Source organism: Marmota marmota, unplaced genomic scaffold (genome assembly GCF_001458135.2).
Source record: "Marmota marmota marmota unplaced genomic scaffold, marMar, whole genome shotgun sequence".
Classification (NCBI taxonomy): Eukaryota; Metazoa; Chordata; class Mammalia; order Rodentia; family Sciuridae; genus Marmota; species Marmota marmota.
In genome coordinates this window covers 34,155,091-34,175,543 of record NW_025999900.1, presented here as the reverse complement: position 1 = coordinate 34,175,543, position 20,453 = coordinate 34,155,091, and the positions used below count along the sequence as shown (strand labels likewise).

Sequence of the window (20,453 nt, the reverse complement as noted above, 5' to 3'; positions counted from 1 at the left end):
GAGAATTCTTAAGGAGTCAAGGCTAGCGGAAAGCTGGGGCAAAACGAACTACTTCTCCCATCATGCCAGAAAGCCGCTCTGCTCGTTGCACCCTGGAAGTTGTAGTTTCCTGCCGCTCAGATCCAACGGCAACTTCAGTGTGTGAACTCTGTTACCCAGAAGGCCTCGCACGTCCGCCCCCGAAGGTGGAATTCCTCGATTAGTTGTCTTACCCGCAATTAGCGGAACCTGTTGGCGTGACCCCACAAGGCTCAGCGGGGCTGCACGAGGCTAGTAGCTAAGCTAGGGGAGTTTCGGTCAACTGACACCAAGGCAACAGGAAGTGAGTACCCCCATGCCGGAAGTTGATTGAAACCTTCCCATTTCTTCTCCCTAAATCTGACTCCTCTTTGCAGGGGTGGGTAGGGAAAGTAGCTGGGTAAAGTGAACACTCCGGTTCACCAATCCAATTCTACCCAACAATCTGTACTTGAGATGGAAGCATCGAGGCCAGGACGAGTGCCGGCGACCTGCTTCAGGGCCCAAACCTTGCCTTATAACCCGACCTTCCACGACTTAAGCCAGGAGAGATGCACCCTGTCCCAGCCACATCAGGACATTAAGGCCCAAGGGAATATTGATTCAGATTCCTCCTGACTTCCTACCCTCCAATACTCAGATTCCAGACCCCGCCATGCCTCATATCGACAATGACGTGAAACTAGACTTCAAGGATGTTCTTTTGAGGCCAAAACGCAGCACCCTAAAGTCTCGAAGTGAGGTAAGCCAGCTTTGTATTTCCTCTTTTTTAACCCTAAGCTCCTGGACAGAAGCAGGAGCAAGAAAACTCCCTGGTCCTTGTCCTAATGTGTTTTCCGGATGAATAAAATACTGTTTTCTGTTCACATCTGCAGGTGGATCTCACAAGATCATTTTCATTTCGTAATTCAAAGCAGATGTACAACGGCGTCCCGATCATTGCTGCTAATATGGATACTGTAGGCACCTTTGAAATGGCCAAGGTTCTTTGTAAGGTAGGTGTCTAGTTGCCTCAATGGCTATAGAAGCGTTTGCATCCCTCTCCCCATTCTCAGTTACCTCTGGCAAATAGCAGTTAGGACGCTCTATTTACTGTTTTCTCCAGTACTAAGGCCCCATTATCTGATTATTTAAAAGGGCTATCTGAGCCGGGCGTGGTGGTGCATGCCTGTATTCCCAGTGGCTTGGGAGGCTGAGATAGGAGAATCTCGAGTTCAAAGCCAGCCTCAGCAACTGCGAGGCGCTAAGCAACTCAGCGAGACCCTGTCTCTAAATAAAATACAAAATAGAGCTGGGGATGTGGCTCAGTGGTGAGTACCCTTGAGTTCAATCCCCGGTACCAAAAATAAATAAATAGATAGATACATAGATAAATAGATAAATAAATAAAGGCTATCTGAACTAGTGAGATTCAGAGTTAAATTTTGCCCTCCTTTTTTTTTTTTCTGTACCAGCAATTGAACTCAGAGACACATTGTCACTGAGCTACATTCCCAGCCCTTTTTGTTTTTCATTTTGAGAAACTAAGCTTGCCTCACTCAGTTGCTTAGGACCTTGGTAAGTTACTGAAGCTGGCCTCAAATTTGTAATCCTCCTGTCTCAGCCACTCCAGTTTCTGGGATTACAGGTGGACACCCCTGCACTGGGAAATTTTGCCCCAGTTTTCTGATAAATGAACAGAACTTTTTTTCCTTATCTTTATACCCTTACCAACTTTTCCCACCACCCAGGTTACCTGCTCCCAATCACAGGCATCCCTTCAAAGACACCATTATTCATAACACTCAGCATTCACTGGTTTAGTCTAGAAACTAAATACAGGTTGAACATTCAAAAATTCTTAAATAGAATATTCTAGGGAGAAGCAGCTTATTACTTTTATGTCTACTTTTCTTTTCTCCTTTTTTTTTTTTCTTCCTTGTAAGTCCTAGGTTCCTGGGAATTTCTGGGATATTCCCCAAATGGAGTGGTTTTTTTTCTTAAATGCAGGTTGTTCACTTTGAAAATGGAAGACACTGCTCCTGTCAGTAGTATTACCTGCCTCTGTACTTGTTAGCTGAGAAGGTTACCTGGACACTTTGAGAATACAAGCACTCTACTGGTCAATCCACGTAACCATAGTTGATGGATTTTGTTGCTGATTGTGGTTCTGTTAGCCTTAAAGAATCCATCTTCCTGTTTCAAATTGCTGTCTCTTTGTGGAATGTCTGTTGTTATTTCTCTGAGATTGATAGTTATGCAGTTTTATTATTTTTGTTGCCTTTCTAACTTAACTGCTTAGGAATCCTGCTGTTACCCATAGTCTGCTTTCCCTGACCAGTAGACTTGTGGAATGATAAATCTGACTGGAGATTTAACCAGCATGCTGTAATACATGAACCTTGTTGGAGAATGTCTTAATACTTTATGTTGAGACTGGCTTTTCAGTATTGCTGATGAGTACTAAAGTCAGATTTTAGAGACAGAGCCAAGTTTCCTAATAATTATGAAAAGGTCGGATGCAAGCAAACATATTTTTCTAGATTATGTTATATATTAGATGTATTCATGCCACACTAGGCCACTGCATCTCCAAGGCATGTTGACCTCCTAGAGCAACATAATAACAGTGTTGCTGAGAAGGTAGAATTTAATACCAGATTTTAGCTAGATGGTATTGATGATCATCTCTAAGTATAGCACTTTCTGCTGCTAGCTGATACATGACTTCCTTGCATTTCTGGTGCATTGCAAGATTTGTGCTGTCTCATGTCTGTTTGCATGTTTGCACTTTTAAAGCACAAACACTGTGTACAGTGGTTTTTGTTTTGTTTTGTTTCTCTCAGTATCTGGGATTGAACCCAAGGGTCATGCTGTATCATTGAAGTACATTTAAAAAATTTTATTGAGACAGGGTTTCACCAAGTTGCCCAGGCTGACCTTGCACTTGTGATCCTACTGAGTCAGTCTCCCAAGTAGCTGGGATTACAGGCATGAGCCTGGCCACGGTGGCTTTTGAATGGCTTTCTCAAAGTACTGGGACATTGTCATTTGTTGAGCTAGAGAATATAAACCTGATAAGTCATTGTCTTACAACTTGGTTGACTGAAATAGACTTTTCTTGTCTATGTCCCCATCAAAGAATACTTGTCCTTACTCCTGAAGAAATAAAGGATGGTATGGCCCCTTAACAGCTCCACTAAGCTTAAGGCTTTACTTTTTGTGGGCATCTGTACTCACTGAATTACTGCTGGCAAGTGAATCAGAAGATACTAAAGACAGATTTAGTACTAGAGTACTTAGGAGGAGGGACTGTGTAAGCGCAGACAATCACTGGCTCCATCTAGCCTCTTCATGGTTCCTACGTATCTCCTACTTGTCCCCTTACACCAAGAGCTTGTCTTTCTCACCTTTTAGGTCAAAAGCAATGTATATGCTAGCTGGTGAAATCCAGATGACTCAGTACTTTAGTAGGAATAATTAAATACTAGTTTCATGTTGAAAAAGCCCTACTGGAATTTGTAGGGATAATAATGGTCAAACTCAAATCCCAGCTCAGCCAAGAACTTGTTTTCCTTCCAAACTCCAATTGTTTTTTTTCTCTCAGAAGAGTATAAAGATCTATTTTTAGAGAAAAAGATCCTGATAATATTTTCTCCTTTCTGAATGCTTCTCTTCCCAGTTCTCCCTCTTCACTGCTGTCCATAAACATTACAGTCTTCATCAGTGGCAAGAGTTTGCTGGCCAGAATCCTGATTGTCTTCAGGTAACACTGGGCCCCTCTTGCTCCCTTCCTTGTTCATTTTCCAGGGAACCATTTTTGGCTGCCAGGAACCAACCCTCACCCTTTACCCCTTTGGTCACTAGATCATCTCTGATAATATAATGTCACAGGCTAGTCTAATGCTTCTCATGTCAATGACCATGTTTCTTCTACAGTATCTGGCTGCCAGTTCAGGGACAGGCTCTTCTGACTTTGAGCAACTGGAACAGATCCTGGAAGCTGTTCCCCAGGTGAAATATATATGCCTAGATGTGGCAAATGGCTACTCTGAACACTTTGTTGAATTTGTAAAGGATGTACGGAAGCGCTTCCCTCAACACACCATCATGGTATGTTTTTATTATCCTGTAGTTGTTACCTTCCTCTCTTTTTCTTAACACTTCATTTGTTACATCAATTCATTTTTCTGTTACAGTATGCTATTTCGAGTCCACATAACATTACTGGGTGATTGATTATACCATGATTCCAAGTCTAAAATGTTTATTAGCAGTGCAATATCTCCAATCCTTGATTTAGTTTTTGTAAATCCAGTGTCCTTGATATCACTCACAAAACCATGATGGAACATGTATGCATTGTACATTACTCTGGTACATATACATCTGCCCATTGAAATGGACAATCACATAAAAGGTATCACAGGAAATAATGTTTAATTTTTTTACAAGCTTGTGGAGGGGATGACAAGAACCCATTTCTTTCATAGCATTGAAGGTCTCTGCTGACCATCAAAAGCAAATACAGTTGGGAGGAGTATTTAGCCTACATTACCATGTCTTCCCCTTTCCCTGAAGCCAGAGAGGTTCTATGACAGAACAGGGTATGTTGGAGATAAATCTACTCTTAAGTCAGATCTGAGTTTGATCTAGTAATTTCTTTTGCTGCACTGAACACTTCTTCATGCCATCTCACTTCTCCCCTGTGGGTCATACCACCTTGCTGCCTGAGATAGTAAAGTGCATCCTGGACCCTGGCTTTACCCTCATTTCAACAGTGACACCAGTTTCCACCATTGCTCCCTATCTAGCTAGCTTAGTATAGAGAGCAGGGTCCTTTGAAGTAGCTAGTGTAGAAGCCCTCAGAGGTCCCAACATAGGGAACCTAGGTATCCTTTCTTTGTATTAGTCTCTCATAATATGAAGTCATAGTCCAGGCATGCCATCTAAGAGCAAATAAGCTTGTGTCCATTTCTGACCATAAGGATGTTCTTATTTTGACTGCTCTGTCCCAGGCAGGGAATGTGGTAACAGGAGAGATGGTGGAAGAGTTGATCCTCTCTGGGGCTGACATCATCAAAGTGGGAATTGGGCCAGGTAAGCTATTTCATTGAGGCCAATTCACAGAGTGAATTCACTCACCTTCAGTGGCAAATTCACAGAGTGAATTCACTCTCACCTTTGGCATGTTCTTCCTAGGTTCTGTGTGTACAACCCGGAAGAAAACTGGAGTGGGGTATCCACAGCTCAGTGCAGTGATGGAGTGTGCAGATGCTGCTCATGGCCTCAAAGGCCACATCATTTCAGTAAGGCCCAAAGTCTTAGGGTATGAGGCTGCCAATAGGTTTTCTGCAGTATGGAGGCTCTAGTAGATATGGGTCAGGACTCGAGTGCATGTCAGTTTTGAAGTGGACTGTTGGGACATCGCTGAGAGCGCTTGGAAAATCCATGCTGTCTGTTCACTGTGCTCTTTATTTTGCAGGATGGAGGTTGCAGCTGCCCTGGGGATGTGGCCAAAGCTTTTGGTAAGGAGTTAGGGAGGGCACAGAAGGAGGATCCTGTAGAAGAGGATATATTACCTCTCAGGATCTAGGGTTAGGGTAGGAGAGACTCAGGAAGCCATTCAGATTCTCTCATAATATGAAGTAGTGACCCTGAAGCCTGTGGTGTCGCCTGGGGTAAGCCAGCAGGAGAAATCCTGAGACTAATTTAGATGCTCCAAGTGTGAGCCAGGGCCATCTGTAAATTCCTGAGCCACTGACTCTGAAGAATGGGACTATAAGCCTGCATTTTCTGCTTTTCTTCTTCACATTAAAATGAGACTACTATTCTTGGGAGACATGATGTTTTACTCAGATGGAAGCAACAAAACAAAATGATGAGAAGACAGTGAAAGCAGAAGTTGGGCAGGGAATCTCCAGAGGCTATTTTAAAAATCTTGAGGAAATCAGGCCCAGAGGAATAAACTAGGTCAAAGCAGGCCTTTGTGGATATGGGTCAGAGAGAAAAACAGTGCTGGGAAGATGCTGGAGACATTGTCAGGACTGAGAATTTGGCATGAGTTGCTTTTGAAGGGGCGCCATGTGGGCATCTTGGCCAGAGGAATCTCTTTCCTACCTCTTTGATTTTGGCAGGGGCAGGGGCTGACTTTGTGATGCTCGGTGGCATGCTGGCTGGGCACAGTGAGTCAGGTGGTGACCTCATTGAGAGAGATGGCAAGAAGTACAAACTCTTCTATGGAATGAGTTCTGAAATGGCCATGAAGAAGTACGCTGGTGGCGTGGCAGAGTACAGGTATGTGTGGAGGACCAGAAGCTGAGGGTTCTTGGAGAATGTGACTGCATAGTATGGTGGCAGAGCTCATGGCTGCTGGAAAATGGATGATATAATTCTTAGGAGGAAAAATGGTGACATGGTGTTATAGAGACAGAAGAGTCATTGCGCTTAAGGAATCTAGAATAAGAAGGTAATAACTTTTTTTCCTATTTCAAGGGCCTCAGAGGGAAAGACAGTAGAAGTCCCCTTTAAAGGGGATGTGGAGCATACCATTCGTGACATCCTAGGAGGGATCCGATCTACATGCACCTATGTGGGAGCAGCTAAGCTAAAGGAGTTGAGCCGGAGAACTACTTTCATCCGAGTCACCCAGCAGGTGAATCCAATCTTCAGTGATGCACACTAGACCTGAGTATTTCTGCCCGCTCAAGGCACCAATACTTCGCAAAAGGGTCTCCCAAATGGGTTTCTCACCCATTCTAACTACTATGGCAGTGCATTTAACAGTTCCCATTGTCTTCCTCCTGAGAGCTCCTGTAATAACGCTATACTTCTCTGTTTGTACACACAAGATGCCCAGAGCACTTACTGGGGAGGAAGTGAGGAAGAATACAGTCTGAAAATGAAGTAAGATAATTGAATGGGTATCTGGGGACCCAGCATCCTGAAGATGAAAAGATACTGATTAAATCATAAATGTTCTATATGGCCTTGGTCTGGATGGGGCAGGCTTTTGGAATTATGTCTTATTAATCAGCTTCATTAAATGAAATCTTTAAATATCTAAAAAGCTCAGAAGTTTATATTTGAGATAACTCAATAAAAAGAGGTCTCACTAACTATAAAAGAGATGCTAAAGCTTTCTGCACAAGGCTGACATCTAGGTGTTGCTTCAAAGTAGGAAGGTAGTGATTAGCACTGACCCAGTGGTATTAAAGACAGTAAGTATTATTCCCATGAAGTGTTTTCATTCTAGCGCCACCACCCCCAGGTGAATTGGCAGCATGAGAGTTTATAAAATATATTCCAGCATTAGGCATATATTTTCAGAACAATAAAAAGACATTTCTCTTCCAGGCTCTCAACTTCTGGGCACATCTGAATAACACTTTCTAAGGGAAGTAAAATGGTAGGGATTCTTCCAACTCTAGAAACCTGGTTCTATGTCTAAGAAATGACATCCACTGACCTACAGAAGTCCTTCCTCACATCAAGAGTGTTGTAACAAATCTAAAGTTTAATTATCAAGCATCACAAAGTTTTTAGTAATGTAGTCAGACAATCCAAGCCTGGTTTCCACTTCATTCCCACCAAACTGCCTAAAGACCGAGGAGGAAGAGGGCATTCCAGTGCTATCACAAGGGTGTAGAGCTGCCTAGGTGGTCACAGGAAGCAGTGGGCACCATATTGGGGCCAGAAGTGGGGAGATATTCACAGAAGGTAGGAATCAGAGTGTCAAACTTTGTCTTCTGATAGTTTTCCAGAAACTCCTACAGAGAAGGGAGCAGGAGATCCTATTGTCGAAAAACCATCCCCTAAATCCTCCATATTCTGAAGCATGTGGATTTTTCAGGCTTGTTCTGCCCATCCTTTTCCCTAGCTTTCTGCTCCTTCCTACTCACCTTTCCTTCTCTCTGGCTATTTTCTTCCTCATCAGAGTCCAAAACCAAGTCTCCTATGGTAATGACAGAGTTGCACAGAGATGGGGAACACACTGGAGGAAGGAAACCAGAATCAAAATACTCCTTCTAGGTGAACAAAGTTTCTGAAAAGTATCTAAGAAAACAGACTGTCTAAGCAAAACCTGACTCAGGTTACCTACCTGGATTCTTGGCCCTAGGAGGTGATAATGATAGTCTCAGTGGGTCAATATAGCAATCCAAGCAATTCCTGAGGTAGAAGCAAGCAAAGAACAGTGTGAAAGAAAAGTAAGTAAACAGTGTGGTCCTACTAGGAAGAAGCAAAGCTAACACTCACTCTTTTTGCTCTGAGGCAGATAAGTCAGCAGGGTTCTTTAGAGCACTTTCCCCCAGGATCTGAGATGGACTCTTAGACTTCCCCATGATGGCTGTTCTTGTGCCCACAGCATCTGATGGGTCCACTGTATGAATTCCATGCTCTTCCCTGCTGTCAGATTTAGATATGACCTGGGTTGGTGTGCCCAAATTTCTAAAGGGGAACAGCATGACCATTGGACGCTCCTTATGGCCTTCCCTAGCAGATGTCCATTGGGACCGGGTTCTTCGCTGGCCCAGAGGAGCCAAATTGAAGTGGTGGCCTGCCAAACGTTCTGGGTGCTTCCTTGAAGCTGGTCCCTGAGGGCCAGGCTTGGCTTTTGGCAGAGGACTATGGGGTGCTAGTGCCTGTTGCAGAGGAGGATTTTGTTCCATCTCTGTCAGGTTCACTGAATCAGAAACAGAGCACTCTGAAAGAGAAAATGAGGCTTCTTATAAAGAGAATAGATAACTGGGCATGGTGGCACATACCTGTAATTCCAGCAACCTAGAAGGCTGAGGAAGGAAGATCACCAGTTCAAGGCCAGCCTCAGCAACTTGGTGAGGCCCTAAGTAACTTTGTGAAGCCTTGTCCCAAAATTTTAAAAAGGGCTGCAGATGTAGCTCAGTGGTTAAGCATCCCTGGGTTCACTACCAGTACCAGAAAAAAATGAATAATAGATAGTAACAGATTAATTTGCTCAGGTTCCTTATGCTTCAGGCCCACCTAACTTCAAGTTGACTGACTCAAAATATGTCATACTAAATACCACATCCACAAATAGCTAATTATCCCAGGTGGTACTAATACCTGGAAGTGGCCACCCCATGTCCACACCATATTGGCTCAAGGCAACAGAAGAGGTGATAGAAACTCCAGGCTGCATCCAACTCAGCACATCCTGAAGCTGTGGGCAGGAAAAGAGGCATAAAAACCAGTCCTTGATACAATAATCCCACCCCACACTCTGTCCTTAAGTGTTTTGCTCCAACAAAACCTGCTGTGTCTGCACTGAAGGCAGTGCTTTTTCCAGCTGACACATGTATTCAAAAAACAGCTTTTCCATGGCATCCAGAAAGGGTTCCCCATACTCTTGTTTAAGTTCCTACAGTGGAGAAAGACAAGCAGGTCAGAAAAGGATGACAGAAAATAGGAACAACCACCTAACAGCCTCCAAACTACCCAGTCTCACCTGCAGCTTTGAAGCCAAATCTACAGGGACCTCTGACAGCTGCTTCACCTGCTGGCAAAAAGTCTCCTGTGCCTCCAAAATCTTCCTCAGATCCTGCTTTGTCTGTTGACAGGAAAGGCAGAGAAGTTGAGGGCAACAGGGGCAACTTTTAAGTGCAACTGGAGTTAGGGCTTGTTTGCAAGATTTACTCACAGCTTTAGGGTCCCGCACTACAAGTCCAGATTCTGGGAAGTGATGATTCAGGGCATTCAGGACCTGGGGCCAAGGCCGGCCCTGAAGGATCAGCTCCACCACCACCTGCAGGATACTAAGCTCAGAATACCCACTCGGGACAAACCACTCTTTTCCAACTGGTATTCCCCCTGTCCCCCAACCTTCGGCCCTCTCAGATCTTCCGTTCCGCCCCAATACCTTGGCCTTTAGGCCCATACAAAGGCGTTCATGGTGCCGGTAGCGAACCAAGCCTGGAGCAGCAGCGCGCAGGGATCCCAAAAATTCTAGTACTCTCGGAAAGTGCTCCACGCTGCGTTGGCGCACTACTTGCCAGCTGGCTGCCGCTGCGAAGCGCAAAGTAGCGGGGCCGGCCCCCGGAGGCGTGGCCATGGCCCCGTCTCCGCCCCAGGGCTGTTCCTTCAGGCTTCTACCACCTTGGAGAGACTTCCCGACCCCTCCTGGGGGCGGGTTTCCGGGGGCCCTCTGATTCGGCTCTTTCGTGGTGCGCCGGATACGCTGCGATCTGACTCAATTCTCTTCTATAGGTCGCCAGAATTCTGGGGGCTTCTCCTAGCTCAGGATGGAGCCTGAATGGAGGAGCAGGGCGTCTCCAATGGTACCAGGATCACTCAGCTTTAAGCGCCACCGCTATCTGGAACTCGAAGGTACCTCACTTCCGGCTCTGAGACTAGTTTCCCTTGCCCCGGAAAAGGAAGGTAAAAGGGAACCAATGGTCTGCCAGACAGGGAAGTGTGACGTCGCGTCATAAGGCCGCGCCCCCGCAGGTCCGGCCTCTCTCAGGCTCCGCCCCCCGGCTGCTTGTGCTGTAGTTGGCCACTGAGACATCTGTGACCGCCCCTCGCCCCTCGGGGCCTTCCCAGTTCCCAGTTCCCGCTTTTTTTCGCAGAACCTACTGAAAAGTCGTGTCACTTCCGAGGCCCGACTTTCTAATTCGGAGATCATGCAATCTTCTCTGTCCATTATTTTCGTTCGTTGAAATGACAAGTGCTTAAATCTCAGTCCTCAACTAGCGCCTGCGAAACCTTCCCCAGCGACATGCTGCTTCCAGTAAGAATTTAGCCAAACAGAAGAGGGCGCTCGCCTTTAAGAAGTAAAATATGAACTGGGCACAGTGGCGGACGTCTGTAATCCTGGGACTCCGGGAGGCTGAGGCAGAGGAATCGCAGTTTTGAGGCCAGCCTCAGCAATTTAGTGAGACCCTGTCTCAAAATAAATGATAAAAGGTATAGGAATAGTTTATTAGTTGTTAAGCATCCCTGGTTCAATCCGCGGTACCGCAAAAAAATACAAGCCGTGATTGTATTCCTAGCTACTCTGGAGGCCAAGGCTGGAGGATAGCAAATCCGAGGCCAGAGAGCATGGGCAACTCAATTAGCAAGACCTTGTCTTAAAAGGGCTGCGTGTAGAGCAGTGATAGAGTGCCCCTGGGTTCAATCCCAAGTTCTGCAAAAGTTAAAGAGGCATCAGATTGTTAACTGGTCTTCTCTGCATGGTGGGGTTATATGCAATATTTTGTGCTTTTCTGTTTCTTCTCTATCCAGTTCTAAAATTTAAAAATAATTTCCTTTCAGATTTTGTTGAGTACTTAACTTGAGTCAGTCCATTATTGAATTGACTATTTTCTTGGGTACGGGAAATTCTAGTCATCTCCCATTTTTACTTCACTTATTCCTTCTCTACCATTCCTTTATGTAGACTTGAATTTCTGACCTACATAATTTTCATTCTAAAGCATTTCTTCTAACATATCTTGCAAGACAGGACTAATGGTAATACATTTCCTCAACTTTTTTTTTGGAAAGTATTTATTTCCTTTTAAAGAATAATTTTTTGGATACAGAACTCAAGATTTGGTGAGTTTTGAAATTTTTCTTCAACACTGCAAATGTTTCACTCCTTTTCTGCTTTCATGGTTTCTGAATGGAAGGCCAATGTAATTCTTATCCTTACTCTTCTGTAGATAAGTTTCCCCAGCCTATTCCCATCCCTTACTCTTTCTTTCCTCTTTTTTTTTTTTGTCTTTGATTTTCTGCAGTGTGGATATGATATGCCTATATGATGGTAGTGGTTCTGTTTTGTGTTTGTTTGTTTGACATTTATCCTGGATGCTGTTCTGTGAGCCTCCTGAATCTATTTTTGGTATCATTAATTTTTGGGAAATTCTCAGCCATATTGTTTCAAACATTTTTTTTTTCTGTTCTTCTCTGCTATTTTCATTAGTGTATGTCACACTTTTTGTGATTATCCCACAATGCGTGGATATTCTGTTCTTCTTAAATTATTTTCCCTCTGCATTTCAGCTTTGGAAATTCTATCCACACTTCTTCAGGCTGATTCTTTCCTCAGCTGTGTCCACTCTATTAAAAAGCCCATCAAAGGCATTTTTAATTTCTATTACAGTTCTTTTTTTATTTCTAGCATTTCCTTTTGGTTCTTTAAAATTTTTTTTTTATAGTTGGGCACAATACCTTTATTTGTTTATTTTTATGTGGTGCTGAAGATCGAACCCAGCACCTCACATGTGCTAGGCAAGTGCTCTACCACTGAGCCATAATCCCAGCCCCTCCTTTTGGTTCTTTTTAGAATTTCCCATGCTCTGTTTTCATTACCCTTCTGTTCTTGCATGTTGTCCACTTTTTCCATTAGAGCCGGGGCATATTGACTATAGTTTAAATTCTCGGTCTGATAATTCCAGAATCTCTTCTATATCTGAGTCTGATTCTTATGCTATGTCTCTTCAAATGGGTGTTGTTGTTTGTCTTTTAGTCTGCCATGTCATTTTGGTTGTGTTGTTGTTTTGGTTTTTTTTGTGGAAAGTCAAGTGTTTTATGTTTATCTGCCTAGGGGTTAGGCTATGTTTATTGTTAGTTGTAGATGTTAGGAGCTAAAATTTCTTCCAGCATCCTTGTCATTGACTCCCCTGTTGTCTTTGGTAGTCCCAAGAGACTTCTTAAATAAGGTCCAAGATGTGCAGTTCTTTTGCATTCCCCTGTTATTACACAGAGCTTTATTGGTGTTAAAGTATGGAGAGGGGAACATTCTAGAATCCTATAATTAGGTTTCAGTTTCTTAGAGCCTGTGCCTGGGGCTGTGACTTTCACAAATGCTTCTCAGTCCCTGACACCCCCCATTTCCTTCTGCCCCAAACAGGAACGCTAGAGCTGAAGTTGCATGTTTCCTTTCCTCATGTGAAATGCTAGGAGGCTAGAGCAGGGATTTCCCTTTTCCCAGATGAATTGGGCTCTCTTTATGTCCTAAGTTAGTAAGACTTAGTTTCTCTTGAGGACAAACCTTGTTAAAAATAGAGTGTTCTTAATGTACTTCAAAATGGCCACTTTTGGCCAGACATGGTGGCTCATGCCTCTAATCCCAGCAATTTGAAAGGCTGAAGAAGGAGAATTGAAAGTTCAAGGACAGCTCTGCAATTTAGCAAGACCCTGTCTCAAAATTAAAATTAAAGTAATTTTTTTAAAGGCCACTTTCTTTCTCCCCCTGCCAGAAGTCCAATGAGCATTTTCTTTAGTCTTTACTGTGAGAACCTGGTAAATTTCTTGAGGTAAAACTCATAGATTCATGGGGACCCCCCTTAAGAAGGGGACCCCCTGGAGTTTTTAACTCTCAAATTTGTCTGCACTGAGCCTCTAGCTATTTGTCAGTTACAGTTTAATTTTTCTAACCCTGGTACTGGTTTCCGTAGAAGTTTCTGCTCCTGGGCTTTTGCTGGTAAATTGGAATTCTCTGTATCTACCTGTTTATCTCTAATTTGGGGGCAGCAATTTGCCTTGTACCTGCAGTTCTCTGATAGATCCAGGAAAAGTTGTGAATTTTCAGTTTGTTCAGCTTTTTCCTTCTTGTGAGGATGGGAGTGAGGACTTCCAAGTTTCTTATGTGACAGACTAAGTACTAGAAGCCATTAACTTTCTTTTTATGATCTGTTCTGGGTTCTGTAATCTGTGCAGGACACTTCCCTTCATAGCACCATGAGTCAGAAAACCCAGGCCACCCTCAACTCTGTCCTTCCTTCTCTTCAAATCTAATTCATCATCAAATCTAATCAGTTCTATTTTCTACATTACCATCAAACCCACCCTCTTTTTTTCATTCTGACTTCTGTTCTATTTCACTTTCTCCTGCCTTTTTTCTCCGAGAGGACTCCACTCACTTCGTTTCCATACCAACCCTTCCAATTTCTTTTTTTTTTCCTACCAATTTTTTTCCATGTTGTTTTCACCACAATTCTGGGCAAATGCTAAACTGATTATATCACCCCTAACTATCATCCCTCTCACTTTGAGAAGAAAGTCTAAACCGTTAAAATATGACAAGATTCTGTATATGGGGCTGGGGTTGTGGCTCAGTGGTAGAACGCTCACCTCGCACGTGAGAGATCCTGGTTCAATCCTCAGCACCACATAAAAATAAATAAACAAAATAAAGATATTGTGTCTATGTATAACTAAAAAATATATTAAAAATTATAACCACATAAAGTATAATATTAAAAAAAGATTCTGTATATGTGTGTGTGAGTGTGTGTGTGTGTGTGTGTGTGTGTGTGTGTGTGATGCTGGCAAACTCCAGACCTCAGATGTGCTAAGCAAGATCTCTGCCACTGAGCCATACCCCATTCCTAGCAAAAGAATTTTTAATGATCTGGCTGAAGCTTACTTTTTCAAGCGTATCCCTTGCCCTTTGTACTCACTATACTGTTTACATTTTTGAAACATACTGTGTTGTCTCACCTTTCTGTGCTTGGCACATGCTGTCTGATTCCTTTGTGCTCTACCTCATGAGCTTAACTTCTGGTTCATCTGATAATCACCTTCATGAAGCTCTTCTGGATCAGCTCAGACAGAATTCACTATTCTCTGGGTCTCAACCTCTATGCATCCCTGTACCACCATACAGAATAAAGTTAGTTCTTCGTGCAGAACTTCTTTTTTAAAAAAATATTTTTTTAGTTGTAGTTGGACACAGTACCTTTATTTTATTTATTTATTTTTCATGTGTTGCTGAGGATCTAAGCTGGGGCCTCGAATGTGCCAGGCAAGCACTCTACTGCAGAGCCACAACCCCAGCCCCTCAGAACTTATTTCATAAGGTTTAAATGAATGAATAAATACAGAGTTTGTAATCCCAGAGCCTGGCTCCTAGTAAGTGCCATGTACACTTTCCTGTTATTCTTTGGTTTCTACAGGAGATTGGTTCCAAGAACCCCATGAAGCATCTGTAGATGCTCAAGTCCCTTATGTAGAATCTCATAGTATTTGCATATTACCACACATTGTCTTGTATACTTTAAATCATTTCTAGATTATTTATAATATCAAACACAATTTAAATACCATGTAAGTAGTTGTTATGCTGTATTGTTTAGGGAATAATAACAAGAAATAAAGTCTGTATGTGTGTAGTGCATACTTTTTTTCCAATATTTTTTATCTTTGGTCATTTAAATCTATGGATTTAAATCTGTGAGACTGCAGATATAGAATGGTATTGACTGTGATTAGAATGTTTGCATGTCTCTTACTCCCACTGGGCAGGAACGTTCCGAGGAAGGGGTTTGCTTCTTTCTTGTACATGTTATGTTACTAGTGCCTCTTGTGGCACTTTGTTCATGTGTTTACAGCTAGTAGGAGCAGCTTCACTCTCATACTTCTTCCTCCCCTTTGGAGCCTTTTATCTTCCAAGGTTTCTTAACTCAAAGATTCAAGAAGATTTGTGACCAGAACTCAGAATATATCAAGTACATGGTCTTAGAGCTACTGCTGACCCTAGAAGAGTGTAGGCAGGGACAACTCAGGAAGTAAAACCATCAGAGCCAGGCCTGGTGGTGCACTCCTATACTCCCAACAACTTGGTAGTTTGAGGCGGAAGAATTGCAAGTTCAAAAGCAGCCTCAGCAACTTAGCAAGACCATGTCTCAAAAATAAGATAAAAAGGGCTGGGGTTGTGGCTCAGTGGTAGAGTGCTCGCCTAGCACGTGAGAGGCCCCCGGGTTTGATCCTCAGCACCACATAAAATTAAATAAATAAAATAAAGGTATTGTGTCCAACTACAACTAAAAAAAAAAAAAAATTAAAGGGCTGGGGATATAGCTCAGTGGTAGAATGCCCCTGGATTCAATCCTCAGTACCAAAAAAAGAAGAAAGAAAAGAAAAAAGAGCTGAGAAGAAAAATAGGAGGTTATTAGTTTCAATCTTTAGTGTACATTGGAGTCAAACCCTAGTGTTCTGGGCCTCTGCTACAGGGATCCTGATAATATGAAATCTATGCTGGGGCCCAAACAACTGAATTATTAACTAATAACTATTTTAGATGATTGTAATGGAAGATGTTTAGAGACTACCCTAATATGAGAGGACAGTTTCATTCAAATCAAAGCCAAAATTCTCCAAAGTCACCTGTTTTAGCCTTTTGTTGCTGGGATAAACTATCTGAGAAGATCAACTTAAAATAAGAAAGATTTATTTTGGCACATGGTTTCAGATGTTTCAGTCCATGATCATTTTTCTCATCACTTTTTGCTTTGGGAAAGGCAGAACATCAAGGTGGGGAGCACATGATAGATCAGAGTTGCTCACCTTATGGCAACCAGGAACCAAAGAGAGAGAATAAGGAGGGAGCCAGGATCAAGATACACCCTTCCAGGGCATGTCTCCAGTGACCTACTTCCTCCACCTGGGCCCTACCTCCTACAGTTTCCACTACCTTCCAATAGTCTATTCATTTATGAACCCACTAGTGGATTAAACAGTTAATGAGATCAGAGCCCTCATGATTTAATCACTTCCCCAAATCCCCGCTTCTGAACATTGCTTCATTTGGGACCAGGCCTTTAACACATGAACCTTTGGGGGACATTCTAGAATCACACTATAATGTAACCCAAAGGAAAATCTCCAATTAGAAGAGAGCCTTACAAAGGAGTACTAGTTCTGAGTCTCTGAGCCTCACCATCCCTTGCAGTTTCCTCTTTGATGAGTAGTCCCTGTACTCAGTGGATGACCCTATCAATCAGTCCTGCTTCACAAGCCAAGAATCCTGGGGGCTTGTCTTTACTGTTTTGTTTTGTTTTTTTAAGTTTTTCTTTCTCAGACTGTAAGCTTCATAGGAGAGGAACCAGTGTTGTCCTATGTTCCTCCTCTCTACCTTCCACCCATCCTTCCCCAAGCTCTGTCAATTTTGCCTCCTAGGTTTTTTATTTTCAAGCTTTCTTCCCTTGGCTTCAGCACCACCACTCTAACTCAAACTCTAGCCCTGCCTGACTCCATCCTTGACACTACAGGCAGAGTAATCTATCCAAACCACACAATCTGGTCATGTCACCTTTAATCCCTTAAGTCTTTCGGAGGCTTCCTGTAGCTCTTGGGCAGACCAAATCCTTAATGTGGCCACTGAGACCCCACAGGGCTTGGACCTGCGTCCCTGCTTCACTGCTTCCACTCTACCCTGTACTCTCTTCATTTTAGCTACACTATCCTTTTAGCCTTCTTTAATCCTTCCACCTCCGGTTCTTTGTATCAGCTTTCCTGTTTGCCTGAAGTGATTTCCCTTCTCTCTGTCTAACTGACGTCCTCTTGTCCCTTCTCTTTGTCTAGCTAATGCTCTCCTGTCCTCTTGTTAGGTAAAACTTTCCTAACCACCACCATCAGTCTAGGTCATACACCTTTACTGTAAACTTCAGAGTCACGTACTCTCCCTGGTCTTTTTCAGTTTTTCTCAGACTGTAAGCTTCATAGGAGAGGAACCAGTGTTGTCCTGTGTTCCAGCACTTAGTTCACTGCTTGGCATGTGCCATCAAATATTGTTAAGCCAGTGGAGGATGGGTCCATTATCCACCTCCATGGCTGGACGTTGGCCTTCAGGGTCTCCTTCAAAACTCTGGTCCAACTATGGACAAAAATTCCTTTCCAGGATGACTTTAGAACAACTAAACTAGCCATTATTTTAAAAGAACTTTATTAAAAACAAAATGTAACCACTATAGTCTAATTTTGAGTCACATCTTATGAATTTATAAGTCACATATTATAAATTTTTGCTTTTAAATTTACAGTTAGCTCTACATGACTTATTATCTGGAAGATAAAATCTTTCTTTTGATTTTTCTACCTCTCCCAGAATTTAAGAACTCCAGCCAAAGAGGCAGTCCTTTCAGTTTCCATGCTCACCAGGACAGTCCTGCTGTCCACCCTGTGACTTCCATCTACTCAGAGTATTCTTAGAAAATCAACCTCAAGGGCTGATGCTTGAGCTCTATGGATTTCATACCTACAATCAGACATTGGTCCTTGGGTGAAGAGGCTGCAGCAGCTTCCAGCATCGATTGCAGACTTTTCCAAATCAGACCTACCCACACAAGGTGCAAGGGCACATCCACTCTGGAGATTAAGCCCAGGGGCACTTTACCACTGAGTTGCATCCCCAGCCCTTTTTATTTTATTTATTTATTTATTTTATTTGTCTTTCTTGGTACTGGTGATTTAACTCAAGGGTACTTTACCATGGAGCCACATCCCATATTTTGAGACAGGGTCTCACTGAGTTGTTTAGGGCCTTGCTAAGTTGCTTATGGTGACCTGGAACTTGTGATCCTCCTGCCTCAGCTTCCAAAGTTGCTGGGATTACAGGTGTGCACCTCCATGCTTGACTGACTTGTTGCTTTTAAGTTGTAAGTAACAAATACATATTGTGCACCTATATGCTAGTCCCTGTTCTAGGTACTGGGACCATGGGTGTGAATAAGACAGATAAGATCTCAGTTCTTTAAAGCTTATGTTTTAGAGAAAGGAGAATCTAATACATAACCAAATAAACAAATTAATGTTAAACAATAAGTGCCATTTAGGGCACAAAATAACATAGGATGATATGCTAAGAGATTGGGGAGCAGGAAAGCTAACCAGATTGAATAGTCGGGGACCTCCTCAAGGAGACAACATTTAAACCGACAGGGAGGGGTTAGCCATAGATCTGAGGGAAGAGAAGTCCTTCAGAAAGAAGAGCAGGGACCAATTCTTAGGTCCAAGGTTGGAGAATTTGAGAAGTTCAAGGACCACATAGCTGAAGCAGAGGGAGCTAGGAGTACATGTTGCAGACAAGGTTGGAGAGGTCTGCAGGAGCCCAGCAAGTCAGAGTGGGACTTTGAATTATTCCAAAAGTAATGGAAAGGCATTGGGAAGATTTTTCACAGGAAAGACGCAGGTTTTAATTTACAGTTTAGGAAGATTGTTGATTGGGTAGAAATTAGATAATATTCAGGAAAGATGTGGAAACCTACTAGGAATTGCAGTTCCATAGGGAGAGAGCTTGGTACAGTATAACTGGAGAAAATGAAGATTCAGATGTATTTTGGAGGTGGAATTAATAAGGTTTGCTGATGGATAAAGATTAGAGGGGAACTACCCCATTCACAATAGCCTCAAAAAAAAAAAAAAAAACCAAAAAACTTGGGAATTAACTTAACAAAAGAGGTAAAAGATCTATACAATGAAAAGAACCCTAAAGAGAAATAGAAGAAGACCTTAGAAGATGGAAAGATCTAACTTGCTCATGGATAGACAAAATTAATATTTTTAAAATGACCATACTACCAAAAGCACTATACAGGTTCAATGCAATTCCAATCAAAATCCCAATGGCATTCCTCATAGAAATAGAAAAAGCAATCATGAAATTCATCTGGGAAAAATAAGAGACCCAGAATAGCTAAAGCAATTCTAAGTAGGAAGAGTGAAACAGGTGGTATCGTTATACCAGACCTTAAACTATACTACAGAGCAATAGTAACAAAAACAGCATGGTAGTGGCACCAAAACAGGCTGGTAGACCAATGGTACAGAATAGAGGACACAGAGACAAACCCACAAAATTACAACTACCTTTTATTAGACAAAGGTGCCAAAAGCATGCACTGGAGAAAGGATAGCATCTTCAACAAATGGTGCTGGGAGAACTGGAAATCCATATGCAAAAAAATGAAATTGAATCCCTATCTCTCACCATGCACAAAAGTTAACTCAAAATGGATCAAGGATCTAGGGATTAAACCAGAGACTCTACGTCTAATAGAAGAAATAGTAGGCCCTAATTTCCATCACATGGGTCTAGGCCCCAACTTCCTTAATAAAATGCTTATAGCACAAGAATTAAAACCAAGAATCAACAAATGGGATTGACTCAAATTAAAAAGTTTTTTTCTCAGCAAAAGAAGTAATATGTGAGGTGAATAGGGAGCCTACATCCTAGGAACAAATTTTTACCCCTCACACATCAGATAGAGCTCTAATCTCTAGGGTATATAAAGAGCTCAACAAGATAAGTACAAAAAAAAAATCCAATTAATAAATGGGCCAAGGACCTGAATAGACACTTCTCAGAAGAGGATATACAATCAACAAATATACGAAAAAATGATCATCATCTCTAGCAATCAGAGAAATGAAAATTAAAACTCCGCTAAGATACCATCTCACTCCAGTAAGAGTGGCAGCCATTATGAAGACAAACAACAACAAGTGCTGGCGAGGGTGCGGGGGAAAAAAGGTACACTCATACACTGCTGGTGAGACTGCAAATTGGTGTAGCCAATTTGGAAAGCAGTGTGGAGATTCCTTAGAAAGCTGGGAATGGAACCACCATTTGACCTAGCTATTCCTCTTCTCGGACTATACCCAAAGGACCTAAAAACAGCATACTATAGGGACACAGCCACATCAATGTTTATAGCAGCCCAATTCACAATAGCTAG

The 20,453-nt window shown here is 42.5% G+C and overlaps 2 protein-coding genes and 1 long non-coding RNA gene across 12 annotated transcripts in view; 2 read left to right on the top strand and 1 right to left on the bottom strand.

Annotated features, from left to right (window-relative positions):
* The first annotated feature begins 160 nt into the window (after window positions 1–160).
* On the top strand, window positions 161–7,066 carry Gmpr2 (guanosine monophosphate reductase 2). Its single transcript, XM_015492140.2, has 10 exons — window positions 161–322; window positions 659–760; window positions 894–1,013; window positions 3,680–3,763; window positions 3,937–4,110; window positions 5,016–5,097; window positions 5,200–5,306; window positions 5,483–5,525; window positions 6,135–6,294; window positions 6,493–7,066. The coding sequence occupies exons 2-10, from the start codon at window positions 674–676 to the stop codon at window positions 6,680–6,682; spliced, it is 1,047 nt and encodes a 348-aa protein (XP_015347626.1). The 5' UTR covers window positions 161–322; window positions 659–673; the 3' UTR covers window positions 6,683–7,066.
* Tinf2 (TERF1 interacting nuclear factor 2) lies at window positions 4,248–10,513 on the bottom strand. 10 transcript variants are annotated; one of them, XM_048798750.1, is made up of 9 exons: window positions 9,875–10,512; window positions 9,656–9,760; window positions 9,464–9,565; window positions 9,269–9,376; window positions 9,082–9,178; window positions 8,254–8,701; window positions 8,099–8,166; window positions 7,899–7,990; window positions 4,248–5,558 (listed from the first exon to the last, which is right to left on the bottom strand). In XM_048798750.1, the coding sequence occupies exons 1-9, from the start codon at window positions 10,064–10,066 to the stop codon at window positions 5,472–5,474; spliced, it is 1,299 nt and encodes a 432-aa protein (XP_048654707.1). In that variant the 5' UTR covers window positions 10,067–10,512; the 3' UTR covers window positions 4,248–5,471. The 10 variants fall into 10 exon arrangements, with proteins under 10 accessions (XP_048654707.1, XP_048654714.1, XP_048654712.1 ...); XM_048798757.1 differs by having other exon boundaries at window positions 5,455–5,558; window positions 8,095–8,166; window positions 9,875–10,513; XM_048798755.1 differs by having other exon boundaries at window positions 5,455–5,501; window positions 8,095–8,166.
* LOC107147707 overlaps window positions 10,209–20,453 on the top strand; it is a 27,147-nt gene continuing 16,902 nt past the window's right edge. The window contains exon 1 of the long non-coding RNA XR_001504188.2: window positions 10,209–10,341. This is a non-coding gene — a long non-coding RNA (uncharacterized LOC107147707). The remainder of the gene's footprint in view (window positions 10,342–20,453) is intronic.